The 22,373-nt window shown below is 38.4% G+C and overlaps 1 protein-coding gene across 4 annotated transcripts; it reads right to left on the reverse strand.

The window, feature by feature from the left end:
• Window positions 1-98: 98 nt before the first annotated feature.
• LOC110850925 (probable sodium/potassium/calcium exchanger CG1090) lies at window positions 99-21,024 on the reverse strand. Of its 4 annotated transcripts, XM_035853193.1 has the most exons (12): window positions 20,596-21,024; window positions 19,383-19,877; window positions 8,374-8,747; window positions 8,113-8,298; window positions 7,992-8,018; window positions 7,837-7,910; window positions 6,398-6,585; window positions 5,836-6,083; window positions 5,058-5,336; window positions 4,880-4,981; window positions 4,660-4,791; window positions 99-4,581 (listed from the first exon to the last, which is right to left on the reverse strand). In XM_035853193.1, the coding sequence occupies exons 3-12, from the start codon at window positions 8,729-8,731 to the stop codon at window positions 4,382-4,384; spliced, it is 1,794 nt and encodes a 597-aa protein (XP_035709086.1). In that variant the 5' UTR covers window positions 8,732-8,747; window positions 19,383-19,877; window positions 20,596-21,024; the 3' UTR covers window positions 99-4,381. The 4 variants fall into 4 exon arrangements, with proteins under 4 accessions (XP_035709086.1, XP_021954223.1, XP_035709087.1 ...); XM_022098531.2 differs by having other exon boundaries at window positions 19,383-21,024; XM_035853194.1 differs by lacking the exons at window positions 19,383-19,877; window positions 20,596-21,024 and adding an exon at window positions 9,054-9,376.
• Window positions 21,025-22,373: the final 1,349 nt, after the last annotated feature.

Below are 22,373 nucleotides of genomic sequence, written 5' to 3' on the forward strand. Positions count from 1 at the left end.
CTCACTCTCGGCCAAATTTGAGACAAATTTGAGACAAATTTTGGTGAAAACATTTGATGAAATTTGTATATGAAAATAATTTTGCAAATTTTGTTTTCTAATGGTAAGTACAACTAATTTTTATTACTTCATCCATCAACATCCTGACACCACATTCAGTTGTAATTGCAATTGACAAGAGAGAGGTGAGAGTAGTGATTATGAATAAGGTTAAGATGAGACAATTCTTGTTTACTTTTACTCACATTCTTTTTCTAAGAGACTAAAATCTAAGAGTTTAACGTGATACGATTATTGTTTTTTGTAGATAAGTTGAGATGATTTGTGACAAGAAGATTGCAATAGTCTAAAGTTTTTACTACTTATTAAGTGTTTTTTACTAGTTATTTAACATGCATGCGAGTCAGATGAGGTAAAATTGTTTACGGGAGACGAATTGAATCATTCCCAATTTTTCATGGAATCAATTTTTAGTTGTTTTGGATACCTTTAATACTTTTTTTGTTTGGATTTACTACGATCAAGACTGTTTTTTAGATAGATCAATTACTACAAGTGCAGTGCAGTGCATGCTGTAAAGTGGAAGGGATGTGCAGTGCGGAATATGTGCAGATTTTTAATTTTTATATTTGTGCTGAAATTTGCATATCCGTTGATTTTCAGGATTGGTGACGAGTGCAGTGTTTTTGTGTGTGAACGAAATATTACAGTGTTGAATGCATTATATGGTTTTGATTAAATTTTTCATCTGATATATAATCTTGGAGCTTTCTTATTTTTGAAGAATAGTACAAATTTTCTTTTTGAATCGAAACATTATTGTCAACGAATCAATGCTAAAACAATGAGGGCTGTATTGTATTGTCATTGGAAATTTAAGGAAGAAGAGAGAAATTTTAATTGTCAGCACTGTCAAAAGTCTATTCATTTTTCTGTTTCGCACATTATTGTATGTATTTGAGGTGAATTTAGCTTGAATATATTGTCGTCGTGTTCCTTATTGACTTTTTGAGTAAATTTGAATTGATAACTTTTTGTTCAGATCATCAAAATCAATTATTATCTTTGTTTTATATATTTGTCACATTTTAACCCTTTTTGAGTCAACATCTGCATGTTTCAGAGAAAGTTTTTTTAGCCAAGCCAAAAGCTGAAGCATTTTGGGAGTTAGTTTAGCTACCTAATATGTACGTATTATATTAAGCAAGCCATTAGACTATCAAGTGTTAAGAATATTTGTATCTTCAATATCTGTGATTTTCTGGTTGTAGTAATAATAACGCATACAACACGAAATTCACAAAATAAGTGTGAATGATGATAACATTGTTTAAGTAGAACCTAATTTTAGAACCATATTACCAGCATCTTTTCGAGTATATGTAGAAGAGATCATACATAATGAATAATTTGATAGATTAGCTATTCTTATTGTATAGAAAAACGATATCTTATTATCCACACCTCCAAAATGTGAGTTCTTGTAATGTCGAGTAAAACGAACTGCTGGAGCTGTGAATGTGATCAGAACAATACCGACATCAATTAATATATAAACCATTACACTATTTAGTAAACGATCTATTTTTACAATTATAACCCTATTTACATATACTTAATTATGCAGTATGTATTTTACTTATTTGTATACAGGCTACGTTTAAATGCTTCTTGTAATAAGTGAACCAAAAAACTGACTCAAAAGTTAACGACTGTTTTATAGCAACTACGACTATGAGTAGATAGCTAATTGTCTAAAATCTACAATTAAAGTCAGACACTCAAAGGTCTAATTACTCTTGATTATTGTCATTAGTCCATGAGTCGCATTTTCTCATGCTTTCTTCTCTTACCTAACGAGTTCCTTATCTACAACAGACACGAATTGCTATAAATTGCCAGACTTTACTTGACGTAATTTTAAGCACATCAATTACACTATAATTGTAATAGTATTATTAATTTGACTAGATTACATATTTTTTCTTGTATAGTATCTTGGATTTCTGTACATGTGGATATTCGAAAAATTAATAAATTTTTGATAACGGCTGCTTTTTCAAAGATGTTTTTGTTGCGTCCAATTCAGTGCAATAGTTAATATTGTTGAATCGTTATTCCTGGTTGGAACAAATTGGAACAGTTTTTTTTCGTGTGGAATTATGTGATTGTGGTCTTTTTTAAGTATTGACCAGGTTTGTTGATGTCATAAGTTAAATGTAAAAGGAAAGCCAGAATCTTAACAAAGTTTCATCATGTTTTTGTTACGCAAGCCTGGAATCATGCGAACTTTGGGGCTAAAATGTATCCAGCCAGGTTAATAATTAAAGGCAAGCAAGTCATATTTAATCATGCATTGTTAATTGGACTTATGCAACCAGAATTGTAATGGGATGCTGTATATAACACAGCTATTCACCACTACTTCTACATATATCTCTATATCCTAGTTCAACAGCTATCTCTAAATGTAGGTGTTAATCTAGTTTTTATATAAATAAATTAACCCATGTAACTAAAAATGCAACTCAAATGTTATAAATACGACATTGCGGCTTACAATAGATCCAAAGTTGTCGCAGATTAAAGTAAATTCATAAAAATTAGTAAAGTAGTTTGTTAATTTTCAGCCTCAATTACGGTGCCGGATAACAACGATTTAAAAATAAGGTATGAAAATAGTAATTTTGTTACATTTTTTGAATTACCGATTGTCAAACTAATAATTTATGAAGAGATGAATGTGATAATTAATTAGCAAATCTATTTGTAACAATATACATATATCGGTAAGAATACAAGTTAATTGACAACTTTCTTAGATGATGTTTTTTATATACAACGAAATCACACTGTACCTTTTTTCTCATCTTTACGTTCTGAGTAAAGTTTGCTCTGACAATAATAGTCGTATAGCAGCTAAATTATTAGTTTCATGCATGATTTCTTATTACCTTATAGCAAACAGAATTGTAACATTTAATGAACAAGTACCTACACATTTACTTCTTCCAAATTAGTTGTACAAGCATTTTGAAAGATTGGCATTTTGTTGTTGAAGTTATTGTCGAAGTAATCACTACAAGTTTTCTTCTTAAGGTTGTAACTTTAAGTAGAATTACGTAATTGCAGTACTTAAGTTTTATACCGATTTGTAATATATTTTTAGCCGAATTATATATTTTTTAGTTCCTTCGACATGATTTTGAGACTCAAATATGAGACGTGAGTCCATAACTAAATAGATGAAAATTCTGCCTCTTAATTGAATAACATGTTTCTAGTAAATCTCCTCATTAAATTTAGCCTTGAACAATTTCCAATTTTGAACGTTGATAAATTAAAAAATGGGTAACTTTTGAAAATTTATTTACTGGAGGATATACGTTCATCAAACAAATGACTTTCAACCTAGAAATTGCCGACTTTTCCCAGGATGAATGTCATGCCATAATTTCATGAGTTTGAATTTTAACGAGAATCGAGCCAATGCCACCCACACTGTTCGCCAAAGAACGGCACAGGGCGCCGACAAGAACCCTGTGCATTCTTTTATTGCTCGGAATAATAATTTCGCAATTTTATTCTTCGAAAGGCGACATTGGCTCATTTCTTTAACCCACAAGTCGTTTGGTCACAGTTCAGTCCAGTGCCAACCACTCAACTGTGATCAATTATTGTAGCTTGTTGGAGTGATTTGATCAATTTCAATTACCTACATATTTAGTTAAATATTTCATAATGGATAATTAATTTGTATTGTAAGTTTACAAACTATTAAAACCTATAAGTTATATCAATACATATCATATATAACAAGTATCAGAAATACAGTAAGTAATCCAAGTCGACCAGTTGACATATGAGGTGCATTATACTATGCACACTAACGTGAAGTAACGTGATGGTGATGATGGTGGTAAGAACTGATACGATATCTTCGTAGGAATGCAAACAAAGTTTAATCAGTAAAGTTTGAGGATTACTTTGGCAAGAACTGTGAGAATTAATGCAGCCGATGCCAGATTAAAAAAGAGTGTACCATGAGTCCTTAGAATTGTTGGTAGTCAGTAGTGGACGTCAGTTTCTGGGTATCGTTGAACAATAAGTACATCTCCCCCTCGGATTTCGTGTGTATTGGAATCTCTCTGGTTTCCTTTCTCTCTTCGTCTCTCTCGAAGATTTTTTGGGGTGTGTTTGTCTCTGTCTCTCTTTTTTTACGTGTAGTAAGTAAGGGATAGAGGGAAAGTGCGTACTTGTTCCTCGTCGTATTTAGTTTCATCATTATACATATGGTCAGTACATCAAATTTTAGTAGGCAGTATGAAGACTTTCGGTTTTTTAGAAGCTGTTATTTAGTGCTTGAAAATCTGCGCAGTTTTCAGTATGTGCTTGCGCATTCTGGCGGATTAAATTCGCCAAAGACATTGAGTTCGTACAGACTGGCCAGAATCATGAACAGAAGGTACCACAGCATGAGAACCACGCCATAGGTTTTGTTCAACTGCCACTTGTTGTAGTGGGTCGCAATGAGTAGGAATGCCACGGTGGAAAGCAGTGATAGAGTTGAGTATGTGAGTCCTGGGAGAAAGTTTCAATGATAATTTAGTATTCGTATGCAGTAGTCCATTACGAGATTTGTGCATAATTGGTGCATACCTTTGCTAATAACTTGGACAGAGTCTCCAGGGTTGATGACGACCGTGGCAAGGAACCAGGGTAGACCGAGGCAGATTAGGATGTCAAACACATTCGAGCCAACAGCGTTGGAAACGGCCATGTCACCATAACCTGAACACCAAGATGAATAAGAATATGTTAGATACACGAATTATACGGACAACACTTGTATGTTATATGAATTGTGTATGAAACCAGCCTTCTTTCATCACAGCGAGAGATGAAAGCGCATCTGGCACACTGACTCCGGCTGCGACGAAAGTGAGACCCATGACAGTGTCTGGCACTCCAAGTGTGAAACCTAGAGAATATGTAGAAATGAGGTTAATATGACAATTGACGAGGACTTATGAAAAGCAACTAATCCGCAAACTTACCCACAACAGTGATCATCCAAACCATGAAGTAGGAAAATATGGCGATCCAAACCATTGCCATGGTGAAAGTGATGACATACCAAGAACGCCACTGTTCCAATCGGCAGTCCGGCACGGTGTAGTAGAAAAGGTAGATGAGGGGGAGTGACACCCTCCACAGACCTTGTTTAAATGCACCTCCTTCCGGGGGATTGAATTGGGTCATGATGGACACGGGGACCACAGGAACTTTATTTGGGGGGTCATATCCTGATTCTCCACCCGCCCCATCCATCCCACCTGAACAGAAATGCAATGCCTTAAAATCATGTTTTGTCCTAAAAATAATTCAATGCTCCTTCTTCCGTTATACTACGTTTTTTGGAACCAAATGGGTCACTTTCATCATGCACAAAGCAATTTTATTTGTCAAAGGAAAGTATCTGATTTTTCGACCGTTCCAAATCCACAGCTCTGAAGCGAACACGATTCGATAAGCTCAATTTATGTACGTCCAAATTGCTTATCTGCGTCATAGACTTCCATCAAACATTCCTCACAAATATTCTGTATATCTCTAATTCTTTGTTTTACTGATTGTGAGATTTTAGTGTATCTATGCTCAAATCTCTCTGTATGTGCATACATACATACGTATGTATATGAATCTCAGAAATCCACAAGCCTGCTTTCTCCCACATAAGTACGTATCAGCGTCACAATAGTCTTTTGCGTTTGGCAGATGTCTGCTCATCTTTTGAAATGAAACATACGAAATAAATACAAGTGAATGACTTACCACCGGCCGAATAGTCGATGGACGCTTGCTGAGTTTCACCATATCCCATTGTGTTGGCGGTGGACTGATTCGGGTCTCCTGGCGCTGATTTGAAGGTGACAAGTCCTGATTTCTCCGAGGGAAGGACGGAAGGGTCGTGAACGGGAAATGGGATTGGCAGGGTGTTAGCCCAAGCTTCCAACACGGTGTTCATATACATTGCCCAAATGTAGAGCCCGTACAACAATAGAAGGAATATGGATTCATACCTGCGAATGACAGTCGAATGGATTACAATATAATAGTTGGCTTTATTTTGTCAAACATTTGTCAAAGCTAAATCTCCAGAACAGAAATAATTCCACGTAATGAATGTCTCGCGGATATTATTATTGAGACGTTTCATCTCACGTGTAAGGATATCTCTTGTCTACTAACGCAACAACAATACGTGCGGAAGGGCAGACCATTGAGAGAATGCTTTCACTCGTCTCAATCTGTTGAGATTGAGACGAGTGAAAGCATTCTTTTACGAGTGTAACATTATTTTTCACCAAGAAACTACGGAAATAAACTAACTTACCATTCGATTTTTTCGTCATATATACAAATCAGGAGAGCAAGGATGGAGAGCATGTAGAAGAAGCAGTCACGCACCAAGGGCCACCAGTTGAGATAGAGCACCGTTTGGGTCATCAAACCGCAAATTGCAATGACAAACATTATGTTGAATACGGCCGAGCCAATGACTCCGCTCACGCCGATGTCGTCCTGGAATTTGTTAGACAACCGATCTTTTAGCCTTATTTACACGGATACTGTCGTAATCTCAATCAGGTATCAGACTGGAAAAGCCAGCTTTCACCCAATTCCATCCCCTGCACTTGCACCTGGAAACACTGCACGTCAAAGGAGGAGGGTGATTTCATTATTATTTTTAGAACAAAGCTCTTTTTGATGCTAATTAATGCCTCCCCTCACATTGCATTCTTCAGTGTTTACTAATACGTACTCGAGACTTTCCAAATTTTGATGATACTTATTTCCTCCGTCAAATTCAGGAAGATAATAAAGCTCTACACGAATATAATTAACGGAAAAACGAGAATAAAGTCTGCGAGGGGTGAAATTCTACATTATTCGTTACACATGTAGCAATAGAAATTTCTGTGATCCTTGCCGACATTTGCTATCAAAAACAGATAATTTGGGCCCACCTAGCAACAAATATGCTGTGATAGAACCCTCTCTAAAAAAGATCCTGCTTCCTATTTTATTCAAAATGATATTTCAGCCCAGGAACTTGCCGATCGACTGAATAGACAACAAGTATTCAAGGAGAAATCAAGTTTTTACTAAAGTTTGACAACTACGAACTGTCTGTCTGACAAGCTTGTTCTCGTGGAACTTTTTCTACTTCTGTATATTCCAAAAGTTGAAAAAGTAACGGTGGGCAAAGGGTGTTTCTTCAGTAACTTCACGGTACGAAAAGTTTCGCAACAACTAATTTGAGCGTGGAGGCAAAATTCGAAGAATTGATAACAATAAGCATATTTCGAGAAACTGTTTGCAGACTTCAATGCATGTAAGTATATACTTGTACATTACTAAGGCTTCTACAAAAAAAAATCAATTCTTTCATGACGCACTGTGGACATATATTAGATTTGCGAGTATGGATGTATGTATGCTGCGGTGGAGTGGGTGTCAGCTACAATTTTATTAATCTCTTTATCTGTCTCAGTTCTAGGAAATCGTATAAACAGCCATTTCTCGGAAACAACTGTATGCGATTAGATTTTGGAGAGAACTACATATATTTCTTTTCTGGGGGCTTTTTGATGGTTGGGATGTGCGTCAAGTGTGAGCATGAATGGGTCACGTCTATTTGTGTAGATCTCAATCTACTTTTCCTCAGAGATTGGTATTATACTCTAGAATACTTTATCGTATGGTTCTTCCTTATTGACGAAGGCACATATTATATTGTGACCAGATAAGAAAATATTAAAGTAAAAATACCTTTGCAATAAATACACCAATTAACGCCGTTGCCAACTCTGGTGCAGATGACCCTGCGGCCATGAACGTCGCTCCTGTGGGATTTTTTAAAAAAGAATATCCTGGTTATAAAAAATAAAGGTCACAAAAAATATTAATTGATAATATTATATTACCTGCGACATCCGGTTGCATTTTTAGAACTGCAAGCACAACATAACACGACAGTTTAAATGCATGAAACGAACCTAAAGCCATTTTCCACGCCTGCAAGTGGACATTTCCGTGCTATCTCACCTTCGCACATCTTCTCCAAAGACGGGACGAAAAACTCATCGCAAATTATCGCCAATGCCAAGAAGGTGTAGGCAGCCACGGCCACGTGAATGATAAATCCTCCCTTGTTCCTCAATCCAGGTCCCATTATCGTCGGTGGAAATTGCTCAATGGCCGGTTTGATGCACTTACTTCCCCAAATTGATGCTAAGAAGTAGACATTTTTTAATCAAGGCTATACATGACGATAACGAATAACGCTTATCATGGTATCTTTCTCACTCGAGTTCTCGTCGAGGATGGGCAAGTCATCGGACGACGGCGTGGTGGAAGTGTGGTGCAACTTATAATTCATGGTGGAGTGGTGGTGCTCGTTTTCCTTCCCCTCGTGATGGTGACCCCCTTCCCCCCCGTCGACGTGATGGGTTTTGGAGGGTGTCGTGTGCTCATGGTGCTTCGACTTATCTTCACCGTACGTCGACTTGAGGGCACTGATGACAAGAAAGACAGAAAAGATGACGAAGTACGAGGTACGTGATCGTCTCTTCCTCACTCGCACGACGCCGTTGGTGTTGGGACTCACGGATGCGAAACCTGATGATTCTGGGCAGGTGGAGGACATTCTTTCTCTGCTTGGCATTTTTGTGTAGTTACTTCTGCAAGGAAAATAAAAACTCTTAGAGTTTTGGCTTCGTACATTGTTCAATTGTGCTGTGTAAATGAGAGCTGAGTCACTTGCTCAGTAATTTTCAACTTTTTCTAACAATTTAAATTTCTCTGGAACAACATCTTTCTGTGTAAACATTGTTAGTTTGCTTCTCAGAAAATCTCATTATCAAACTTTAACCTGCGCACAAGACGTGCCACCCATTTCGTAAATCTATAGTAAAGAAGTTCTGCATACACACATCGTTTTCCTGAGAACCTATACAAATTTATGGTCTGGACACCATCAAACGCACCCTAAACTAGGAGTCTGTTGTCTGTAAATTTCTTTTATGCGAGTCTCAGTCACGCGTCTCGAACTCTGTGTTTTAGTGGATGAACGGACAGTAATGAGCGAAAGAGAATAGCGTGAAAGTCACGTAACACTTTTGTCGCTGAACGCTGATCCCAAAAAACAATGCGAAAGTTTGCACGTACACGATACAAAATGTGGAGAAAATATTGATCACACACAACAAAATTTGGTAAAAGTGCTGAAAATAAATGATCACAACCCACCGAATGACCAATACATGACGATAAAATACATAAGCTTATTAGAGGACATGTTCTGTAGGCGTTTGAGGTCAGAAACGTAAATAAGTGAAGTTGCCTCCTGTGCGCATTCTTATCACGAAAATAATGAAATTAAGATGGTCAAATACTCACCATTTGACATGATATCTGAGTTGTTCCAAATTGATTGTACTCTACTGATCAGGAAATTAGTTTATCTGAGACGACTATTTTTTTCTGATAGCGATAATCTCTCATAATGTCTTGAATATAGATTTATGAAAATGTGAAGTGCATTCTACATTGTACTTGAGCATTTCATTGATATATTTGATCAGTGAAGATGATGGTGGTATTCTTTTAGTGTGATGCAGATTCCCCATTTCAATATTTGATATCAAATAAACCATTCATTTATTTGGTGTGTTTTAACTGATCTCGTATTAACCGTAGTGCAATGCAACAGGCACAAAGCCACAAACAGAGACGATTTATGTGCCTGAATGTGGTCTCGTTAAAACAGATAACATAATAATCCAGCATCAAAATATTCTAGGCATATTGGGTCAACTATACTCAATGCTAAACTAAATAGGCTCTAATATAGTATTTCATAGAAAAACTAATTTCCGCTTTCCAATATAAAGTTATCGTCTCCATTCTACATAAATATTGACAAAACAACATTATTCTTCATGAATATGAGTAAGCTCTGAGAAAATGTATATTGAAAAATCCACCACCACCACCACCACTAGACAGAAATCACAAAGAGGATGAAATCTCTCATGATTTTGTTGTGAATAGAATAATAGAACTATAGAACCTCGCAGCAGCAGCGGAAAAATCATAAATGGAAAGTTTTACTGTAAAAGAACAACTCTTTCGGGGAAAGTTGAGCATTTTGCTTTCATCCATAAATACAGAGTATCACGAGTGACTATACACTAATACCTCCTCCTCGTCCCGATCATATCTAAAATTATCCATACGTCCGCATCGTCGTAACCAGTTTGAAGAACAGAGTGCAGCCCTGCACGAGCTTGTTATGATGCCATGTTGTGTTGTGTTAAGACCGTTTTGCCCCTTTTTTACAGAATGTCTCTGAACTACGGAACTTCCTCATTTCCTTCCGACATCATTTTACTCCTTATTTTTCGTATCCTCGCATAACCGGCGACTGCTTTCTCTCTCTTCAAATTTTGCAGTCATGGCTTCTTCTTTTGTGCTGCTCTCATTATCCTCCGACTAAATCAAAAGGTGAAGGACGCAAATAACGAATGCAGGCTGGCGTCGTCTGGTAATTTGGAAAGAAGAAGAAACTAAAACGTGTTTTTGATTCATTTTATACATAATTAGCAGCTCTTCGAGAAGTTCTTCTCTCTCTTTTATTTACTTTAAACTACGTGAGGAACTTTGAGATTTTTTAAAACAGTATTAATTCTGTCGGATCCGAAATAAAACAGAATCTTTGGAATATTTAGTATTCATCTGGCAACACGCTTGTCGCTGTAGCATGAGGGCATTTGATTTCAATACATACCAGACGATCTGATTTTACCCGAGGACGTTTATTACAACTTCCAAGCCAAGAAATTCTATGAATGCCCATCCCTTCAAGAAGGAAAGCATGAGCAGACAGCAAGCCAGCTACATACGTAAAGTAGCGCATAGCATTTGGGAGTTAGTTTTCTATCTTTTTTATGGGAGAAAGTAGAATGTGGGCGCCCATGTTAAGTTAAACTGCGTGTCAGCACAGCCTCTAGAAGTATATGTAACTATCAACCAGCCAGCCAACCAACCAACCAACCCCCATTTCACCCGAAGGAATGAACGAAAACCAGGAGACGAAGAGGGAAAGGCCTACTAACCTCGAGAGAATGGTTGGCCGAGAGAAGCGACGTTGAGAAATTGCATCTTTTGGCTATGATCCAAATTCTCAGATTTTCTCTCTCGCCCTCCGCCAACGTTACGGTAACACTTCACAAACTCGCAAACTTTCTTTTCCACCAGTGTGTGGACAATATATAGATTCGCCGAAATTCCCCACTAACCAACTCAGAATCTAAATTGAGTCATCTCTCCTCCTCCCAATCGCAACCACAACCACCACGCTTTCACCAATTCCGCACGATTGCATACTCGGCCAGTTTCAAGAGCGGTGCAGGTTTCGATACGGGTGTTTCGATATTTGGATATATTTGTTAAATAATACGCAAATGGGACGACCGTGTTACCCAAGGAAAATTGAATAGACGGTTATGTATATTTATATGTCAGCAATGCTTGTTTTCTACATACGGGAAATAGATTTTCCGAAAATGATCATACATTGTGAAAGAAAATTGATACATGTCCACGCGTGCATGATATAAGTACGTTCGATAAATTTGGAATAAATAACCGTAAAGTATCGTCAAAGAAATATAATTTCATTTTATTATATTTATCTACATTGTCCATATTTGTGCTTTGAATGTTACCTGAATACCTTCACGTTGATCAAGTTTCTTTCATCGGGAAAATATCAAAGTGATGATTGCGAACATAAGAGCATTAATGGGGCGAGTTGAAGGCTGAATGCTCTGTGATCACGAATTCATTCAACGTGATATCGTCATAATTCGTGGAATAAATAAATATAGCAAAATATAAATTGCAACATTGAGCTCCCAATCTTTGATTAATAATGAGACATGTTTAGTACTCTTTCACCATATAATTTCGCCTTTCACTTCAAAGACTGAAGAACATGTAGCATTATTTACAGAGCTACATATTCTACCTTGATGAATTAAGTAGAAGGAAAGAATGGCGTGTTTTTGAGAAATTTTTCTCCATATGAAGCACAACCGCTCCTTGCAGTGTTTCCTTCTTCCTTTCTCTTGAAGATTCTAAATTAAGAAAGTTCGCTGAGGGTGTAATCGGAGGGAGCAAGGAATGGATTGCAGGTGGGATGTGACAAGACTCCTGGGACGAAGTGGATGGATGATTCTGAGGTGCAATAAGTGAGCCGATCGATGGGATGGTGATGCGAGCTTTCCCTTTTACCACCACCACCAACCTCACCACGACTGCAAAATCGCCGTAAAGCTCGTTTCTCCATAAAATATTCCTTCCCCGACAAACTTTACTGTCTTTTAGTACAAAGTTATGTGTTTTCAGGTAGTAAACCTCTCGATTCCGATTTCGTCTTAATTTTAAGTTCAGCACATAAGCTTCCTCGAGGAGGAAGAGCATGAAGAAAGATTGTTATGGGCTACGATGATGCAACAATAAAACAACCTACGCTTCCCATTTTTCGAAACCAATCATGAGTAAATAACAACGGTGACATGATGTGCAAGAGTTGGATGCAGTAAAGTAAAATGTATGTGTGCCGTATGAATTGGAAGGAATAAATTCTGGCGGTGCAGAATCACTCACAATTCCCATCTTTACACATTCCTAGCTCAACCCTACTTCATAAGTACAGTCAGCAGTATTTTTTACAGATAGGATTTCAATTTCATTTTAGTGGAACCACTTCCACGTAGGAGACCATGGTCCAGATGTGATTACGTGTGAAGCACTATAACCCAAGTCCTTCTGGGTATAATCAGTTCCGCTCAACTTGAGAAACCAATAGCTCTTTGGAACTTCCATATTGTAACCTTAGGTGAAATAGAACCGATCATACCGTTGCAATGACAAATATGTAATTTTGATCGGCCTGAGGTTGTTATTTGGTTGATGTATACGGTTTATAAATTCAGAATTTTATGAAATGTAGTACTGCAGGACATTAAGTGACTGAGTTTTGTCCTAAGTATGCCTTGTATGAATTTTGTACTGTTACACTAGAATGAAGTACAAGATCCTAACCTTAAATATGGTTATATACTCCTTTGAGATTTAGTCCGATTTATCTTTGTTGCCCAATACTTTTCAAAAACCAAAGTAAACACGAGTACATGATGGGTATCACAAAATGGCAGGGAGAAAGTCATAATGCAATTTCATGTGAATGTAAAACATTCATTTGAAAATCGAACTGCCCAACAAAACGACTATCACATTTTTATGTTTTGTATTCTGTGTCCTCATAAAACAAGAGGGGACGTCCGTTCAATATTCCACGGGATTTACGCCACAACTCGTCATTTGTGCTGAAGTGTAAAGGGAATGGATGCTATTGGACAGGCTGTGCCGAAACGAAGCAAAATTGATCATTACTATTTTATGATAAGGAAACTACTGGGAGAAAGTGACACTTTGTGCAGCACATTACAATTCGCGGCATGGCACAACACGGTCATAAAATAAAAACTGATGTGCACAAAGTCCAACCGCAAACAAAGCTAAATGTCGACAGGAACGTGTAAAACCACGTCCGTGGAGCAATCAAAGACTGATATTTTGTAATAATAAGATGTTGACAAGTCCAAGCATGGGAAGAAACAAACTTCTATACGAATTCTGCCAGGCTTATAGAAATTTTATGGCACCCAATTCTTAAGAAAATCTCTAAATCCATTTTATATTGTGCACGTGTAGACTTGCGATAAAATTCAGAGACATGTTGTAAGAGTTGACTTTCAATTGTCAACTTACTACAAGTTCTGTCCACTAGAAATAAATGACTCTCGGGTTTTCGAAGTCTGCAAATTTTATCGTCTCGTTCAAAGCGAATTATATCTTTTAATCGCTTCCTGCAGTTTCTGTGTCCACAATAAAAACGATACGTAAAACAAAATACCTGTCTGATGCGTACTTTCTCCTTGCATAAACCTTGCATGAACCTCTTGTTTCTTCCCCAAGCGCAATATGTACATAGAACTGTCGATAATGCGAATTTAGTGCTGTATAAACAGGAAATTGCTTCCAGTCTCATTTATGTGTGTACCTTAAATCCACATTTGTTCTCATTTGCTTTAACGACCACCATCGAGAGAAACATCAGTTGCCAATTTGGCCAAACCAAGCTCAAAATGTGTCTGTTATTTTCGCTCCTGGTACATATTTCAGCAACTATTCCACAATATCCTTGATGGGCTTCTGTAACTTCAGCTCTACCAAGTTTCTAAATAATTGGAAGCTAAATTTGTGGGAAGATATTATAATTAAGTTTCCACTGGTTGAGTGAGGTGCGCTACTAGTTTCATAATTCAGCCCGTACTTTTGAAAAGTGTGCATAATTTGTGAGCCAGAGATTCATTGCACATCGAACAAGACGGAGAAGATGATGCGTGGAATAGCGAAAGTAACTTTTGTTTTGCCCAACTTTCTCCGCAGAAGACTTTGGTGTTACGGATAGTTATTGGAGATCTGGCGGAACGATTTTTCAAGTGGACGACTCCTGTGAAGATTAGTGAACTGCTGGGAGAGATGACATTGACAAAGGCACTGGGGACACATCGAATATCTCGAGGATGGGATTCTAGGTCGCTGGAAGAGGTGGTGAAAGTGAAAATGATGATGATGCAGAAGGAATTGGATCGATATACGTAGCCAACCAACTTTTGATTCGATACTCTTCTTGTTCACTCTCCCACCATACGTTTTCAAAATTCTCTTCCCAACTCATTAGCAAATTTACTGCGGGGCTGGAATGTGTTGTTCAACCACCTTCCGTTATTTCCATGCGATATGTGCGAGTACGTACCATTTTGCGGCGTAAGTGTAAGTATGTGAAATCCATCTTCGAAAAATAGCGACATTTTTCTAAGCGTAGTCAATGTGGAAAGACATTATTTATGAGTCACCTTCGTAGAGAAATCCATTATACATTTTTAAAAGTATTTGTTTTTATAATGGATAAAATATTTCATGTTGTGATGCGCTGTCTCTTTGAGAAACAGTCTTCAAGTTTAGGCTTAACAAGGATTACATACATCAACTGTCACAGAGATCAAGTTCCTCTCTTTCTGGGCATGTAAGAGAATAAGTAAAAGTGGTGGAAGCTCTAAAACTGAGATAAATAATGCCAAATAGAACAAATATGCGAAGCCAACTATTTCAATATTTTTTCCTCTTTCTCTCTCTCTCGATATGATTGTAAGGATATACTTATGAACACGCAAGTAGCGATTCCATCCAATCTCTCAACCACCACCATCATCGAGCTTTGGGAGAAAGGAAGAGAAATCTCGGGGGATTTGGATCCGTAAATTCAAATCTCATGAGCAGAGCTCTGAACTTTCATCGTATCAAATCACATTAACGTTTCCTAACCAAGTAGGGAACCCGCATGCAAAGTATGACTTGAAAAAGTTTGCTCTGCATATTTTAAGCGTATTTGTATTTTGCATCGAGCAGAACTAATTCGTAAAAAATACATGTCAAATTCATGTTTGATACCTCTAGCTCAAATAATATCGTCTGGAAATTGGAATTCTTTCCGCTTTGAGCTTTCTATCTGTTTATTTACTCTACAAGAAATTATTTCGTATAACTTGACCCTGGTGTAAGCCGTCATCTCCTTTATGTTGCCATCTTGGTCAACTTTTCACATATCGAGTGCAAAAACTTATCGTGCCCATGCATACGAAAAGTGGTGAAATCTACCCTTTCTGTTCCTCAATGTATGTTTTTATTGCATCAGGAGGAAAGCTGAAACGTATAATTGAAGCTCAAGTGTTTCATGACAAAACACTTTTCGCTCAAATACACTCGAAAACTTGTAGTGCTGCATTGTTCCTGAAGATTGAACGGTCTGGCCCTCTTCACATTTGAGTTTGAGTTGGCTATACTCTCGCAAAAAAAGGACTAATGAGCCGCATTTCCGGCTTGGGCACTTTTTGTCAGTACCACTTCAACCTCGGTTGTTGTAGCAGTGTCACGTCAACATGAGATCAAGAGTCCTGCAGCAAAGGACGTATAAATAGTTACAGCATGTAGCCAACAAACAAAAGTGGAACAATTACATTCCTCCGCACTTTTCGAGCAGCAGAATGATCATGAACCATGAGAGATGCATTATATGTATCATATTTTTATCGCTCTCCACCCACGACCACATCCCACGAACCAATCCCATTTTCCACGACGAAAGCATTTTGTCCTTGTGAATAAAAGCTTAATAAATGATTTGCGGTTTCACGTAGCATCGAAACCCGTAAGGACTTTATTTACTGCAAATAGCCAAATGGGAAGTAAGGGGAGCATTAGTTGTTGCCCGAAATTGAATTAAGACACACAGAATAGGGCCACAGCGGGTTGAAAGGTTATAAAATTACGGGAAATGTGATTGTCTTAATTTGATGCTTGCATTGTCTCTTGCCCCGCACAATTTCCGTACTTTGTCATACAAGTCGTACTTAACCGACCCAAGTCTTGCCTCGCTCGCCTCCGCATGCACGGCGAGATGGTGAGAGTGAAATTTGCTGCTATGAGGAGAAAGTCGACAGTAAAAGTGTGCTGCCTCATCACAATAAATTTGATCATGGTGGTGGGGAATGTGGGGCAAGTGTGCAACGTGCTTTTCCATTCTCTCTCCGTCTTCTTCTGACGGTGGTGAAAGCAAGAGAATGACTTTGGAAACGCTCCCGGGAGACTAATCTCGTTTGGACATTAATGGCCTTCCACTACTCGGCCCCATGTTTACAAAAACACTCTCTTTTACGGATTTGTAATCCGAAATACCTTTCAGACTGAGGCAGAGAGAGAAAGAGAGAGCGGAGTTCGACATTCTCAGAAACTCATCTCCTGTTTCATCCTCACTTTCACTGACACTGCCGCAAAACGAGGGCTGAGTGGTCCAGAAATATTAAACCTTCTTTGAAATTTAGAGGCAAAATAAGAGAAGGAAATTATCTGTGTGACGGCATATTTAGCTCCTCATAAATAAATGACTGCGGTAAAACCTTCACTGAAATCGCATTATCCACTTGCCTCACCTTTATTGCATCAGACAGACCAACTAATTGCATACCGCACAGGTAATTGGTTTACATATAAACGAGTAAGGACGATTCTATTATTCAACATTAAGGAGTAATAAGTACGTAAAATTGCTGCTGCGCGATGCCCTTGTTCAATTTGATACTTTCTATTCATAGCTTTTTGAGGATTTTAAAAAAGTGGTGGTTAAGATTTCACAAGTAATAAAAAAAATTCACGTAGCCGTCCTAAAAGTAAAAATAGAGGTGAGATTTTTTCCAATTTCCTATTTTTACAGCCTCCCATACTACAAATTTCAGCAGAGCATAACGAACAAGAAAATTGGGAATGCTTGTCCAATTTATACAATATTTTTGTGATAACAAATCATTTTATCGCAAAAAGTAGGAGAAATATGGCGCAGCTGCTTTGTAATTGTAATAATGTGGCACACAGGTTATTTGAGAGATTTTCTCTCAATGCCACCGGATCCTGCTCTTACACCACCACGATCAGACCAGAGAAACTAATTGATCAAAACCTCGACCAACCGACCGACCGGAGGCAGCCGTGACTTGCACATTGTTTATTGTTTGCTCAATATTCGATTCCATGTATTCAGAAACATGATCACTAACAGGAGAGAAGAAGAAGCAGATTGAGCAAAATCACTGGAATCATGTTTTATATTTGTACTTGCAAATTCGTCCTGTGCAGTTCACATTTCCATTTCTACTGTTTCTGGGCAGAAAAGCGATGAAATTCTGCTCTGATTCCACTCTTTTCAACGACGTCCTCGTATTGTTCATCATCAAATAAGATTTCTTCCACTCCAGCGGAATATGTAATATTGCCAACTATTTAGCTTCCCTATGCACTGTAGCCTTGAAGTGAAAAGCAACATATGCCCGTTTAATCCTATAAAGAGGAATGTCTGTACCTCTTTACGTCCTCTGAATTTCACCTAACTGAACATTTTATGTAATAGCGTTTTCCAATTTAAAGTTCGAAATGGAGGTGTTGTGAAAATATGTGAAAATGCGAAGAGGAAAACAAAGCACGGCGAGAAATGTGACACCTCAAAAATTTACGTAAGAACAAAAATATTCCCAAACGGTTTGTAAAAATTTGCGAGAATGAAGTTGAAACTGGGAAAAATTGGAAACTCGCACCCAGTCCTTCCTCTCGTAATCGGGAATCGGTGAGGTGCATGTATGTAAAAACGTAGCGAGTGAAATATGAGAGAGAGATGGAAATTGGGCCAAAGGGAGTTTATGGCGTGCAATGGATTGGTCGGATATTCAGATTCGCATTCAAAGAGTTCGAGGTGAATGTGATTTTCGAAGGGTGAGTAACAAGAGAGCAATTTATCTCTCCCGGATATTGAATTACCGGTTCCAAGCACTCAATTCAATTCCTCGATACTCTCTCTACTTCCTGTATATCGCTCAACACTTGAAGATGCATGTGGGCAAGAAATACGAAACTGATGAGATGAGATGGTTCCCAACCAAAATTGAAATAAATTGGAGGTGTGCAAAGTCTAAGTTTTAATATGAATTGCTCTCATGAGACGAGTCCATCATTTATTTCGGGGCTGTGGATGAATATGAACATGCACACTGTTGAGTTTCGTTGAAATACAAAAGGCTTTTATGTCACGATTTTCTGTTTGATTGACTTTTTTCGAAAAAATATCATTTAGCCCCAGTCACTACTTTGGGAGAAAGTAGAGCACATTTTCATGCTATTCTACATAACTTGCTATAATCAATGCAAATGGGGGACGACCCAATTTTTTGTCCTTGTTCTGTCTTTTACTCTTCATTTGAGTGAAAGCACGAAACCAGGGAAATTTGGATGGATGTTTTTCTGGATTCTGAGAATGTGTGATTTTGCTGAAGTTTTAGAGATCTTGCGTTTCTATTTGCATGGAAAAATGGAGGTACGAATATAGAAATAATTGGAAAGCAGAGATAACCAAACTAGCGATATTGGAAGGTGGTGGATTTGTTACCAGCGACACCAATACCTTTACATATTAAATTATTAAATCAGGTGATCTGACAGAAACCCAAATCCCGTCAGTACATCTGTCGATATACAATATGCCATATACATGTATATGAATATGTCATCGCCATATGTAAATAAGTGCGTATAGTGAAATCAAGACAAGGACATAAACAATCAAGACAATGAATACATACCGAGGACAACAAATCCAGAAGAAGCGACAACTTTTATTTCAGGTCCAGATGTTGATTTGGTATTTCCCTTTTCACTCGATTCGAGGCCTTATTGTTGTTTCGTCTTGGAATCCATTAGTCCAGTCTGCGACGTTATCTTCCTCTCTTTTTTTGTCTTTGTCGTTGATGATGTCATACGACGGAGAACATACTGATTGATTGATTTTTTCTTCGGCGTATGCACTTCCTCAACCCTTCTTCTGCTATGTGCCTTCTTTGAGGAGACGGGAATGTTGAGATTCCAACCCACAACTTGATGCTGTTATAATTTGCTGCTAAACTTATTAGGAAAGAAGATGGTGACAAAATCAGGATGGCAGTAACCTAGTTGGTTGGTTGGTTGGTTGGGTGTGTGGGTCGACTGCTTCGTTGGAGGTGTTATTAAGAAGCCACAAATTTCCTACATGTAGGTCTTATTCCGTAGTCGCACCCAAAAAGCGATGGTACGAGTGTAGCCTGCACGGGTCGATCAAAATCAAAATTCAAAGTGTTCAAAGTTAAAATATTTGTTTGGTAAACTGGCAAATCGATTGTCAATGAATACAACACAAAGGTCTCTTCGGGTACTTATTATTGGTGTCAAACATATAGTGTTCACATCAAGTGTGTAGCATTAGCAACTACCACAATCAAGTATACGTGCAAATGACAGTTAAACAACGAGTGGAAGTGTTTGGAAGAGAAGAAAGTTACGATGATGATGAGGGATGCAAATATTGTTATTGTATAATGTACAATAATTGTTAATTTAGAGTCATTCACATTGAACAGAAATTTACAGTGTTACTCAGAATTACCAATCAAGACCTAAAGCCAGATTTGCAGAGGAAGAAGTTATTGAAGAAATGTTCCACCACAACTTGAGAGCTAGAGCAGCTCAAAGTCTGGAGAAATTTGTATGCACACAAGCCACAGGTTTACAGAGTAAAGATTATGTTGTAGTAGGTTGTAGTTTGTGATGTTGGGTGAGTTTTGGTGGCTAGAATAATTGTGTCGTTGTGCAATTTGTTTTGTTGTGGTGGGAAGAAGGCCAGTGTCCACTGAGAGAGTGAGTGTATGTACTTTTGTTGGTGGAAGAGATGCACATCAAGTGAAATTACGGAAGAAGTTACGGACAGATTGAGACACAGAGAGAGAGAGGCAGCGAGAGATACAGAATTAAAAAAGATCTTACTTTCTCTCCGACGTTTGTGCAATTACTGGTGAGACGAAATTCAATCCGATGATGGTCTGCTTATATTTTTACTTTAATGAGTTGATGAATGGCAAGTTGTTAATTTTGCATATTTTGGCAATGATTTGCTGCCAGGAGATGTTCGAGTTGTTGGTTTGGGGTTGGAAGAGAGAGATGATGGTAAGAGAGACTTTTGGCGATGTTGGATGAGGCAGATTGATAAGAAGAAAAGGCAGAGAGAGAGATGAGAGAGAGAGATAGAGAGAGAGAGAAAGATGTATTTTTTGTCTCGACCCGTGCAGGCGAAAGGCCCACGACGCGGCTGACTCCACCGACGAGCACCAACTAACTGGGCTAGTCGTGCACCCAAACCCAGTCCAAAGCCTCTCAGTTTTGCCAAAAGTGGGGAGAAAAGTGAAAAGAAAATGTTCAAGGGTCCTGTAGTCCTCCTTCTCCTCCTGCCGCCGCCACTGCTGCTCCATAGCGAGTTGGCGAGGGGGATTCATCAGCCATGTTGGAAACATGCGTGCACATACATACATCCACTTCATGAAACGTGAAGGTAAATATTGACATCATTTCCAAACCGGGATGAAGGTTTCTGTGTGGTCCTCGTAATTATGTACTTGCCGATTGGCGTACATGGTCAACCCATCAAATGGGATAGTCAACATTGCCAAAGAGAAAGTGAAATTTCCAGAGTGTTTTTCAAGTCGCTCATCCCTCTCTCGCTTTCTCTCTCTCTGTGCAAAACTGGAGAAAGTGAGCTGACACAAAGTGGAGAGTGGGTAACGAGGGAAGTGGCTGTGAGAATATTTCCCTACGTTGTCTCTCCAGCATCCTCCTCCCTCAGTAGCAGGCACTAGCAGGTCGTCGGTGGTGGGTCGGTGGTAGCCCCATCCATTGAAGTGGATTCCAAGGAACGAGCGAGTGAACACAATATTCATCCAGCAGAGAAGAAGAGAGAAAGAGTTGCTTGTTGGTTAGCTGGGAGAGAGTTTGCAATCCTACTTTGTGGATCGTTTGCAACTCTCTTTTCACTCTCGCTCGCCCAGAATCCCATCAAACTCGCTTTCACTGAAGGAACTCCCACACAGTGTGCGGGAAAAAATTAAATTCCCTGGAATACGAACGGGATGATGCATTTTTAGAGTTTACAGTGGGCTTCGTACAAGTAATTGACGTGGGTCGTAGAGCTTTTGTTCATCGTCATCATTATTCCGAAGTCTGTGATGATGATAGCATAATCTTCTCACAAGTAGCACAAATACCTAGAGGTGGCCGGGCAGGAATGTGTCTTATGTAAGTATGCGAGGCCAGGACGACACAAATGGACGTGGTGGTAAAAGCTTTGATCCAATTGTTAGTTGGGGGAGGAATCCGTGAAGTTCCGACTTGGCAAAGGAACGTGGACTGAATTCACGAGTTCATATTTGCTCTTCTTTCTCTCTGCTTTCCCTGCCTGCATTATGAGACGGAGACAATGAGCCCGTTTTGTTCTCTTTAATGCTATTCGGGATGGGATGTAAATGTTGCCAATTGCTGTCTATACGAATCCCATCCATAGAAAGTGAAGGGGTGCTTGCACGTAGATTGATTCGAGGTATGTAACAAAGTTAGCCGTAGTAAAGTTATTGAATATTTACCAAAAAACAGAACAATCTGTGTGAATTATGGTCTTCATGGTTTGCAAGAAAATGGATTGTGCAAATATATAAAAAATATTATATTGTTAAAAAAGAGATTGAGAGCATTTTGAGAGTCAAAAACGATGTAAA

This window comes from Folsomia candida, unplaced genomic scaffold (assembly GCF_002217175.1).
Source record: "Folsomia candida strain VU population unplaced genomic scaffold, ASM221717v1 Fcan01_Sc006, whole genome shotgun sequence".
Lineage (NCBI taxonomy): Eukaryota > Metazoa > Arthropoda > Collembola > Entomobryomorpha > Isotomidae > Folsomia > Folsomia candida.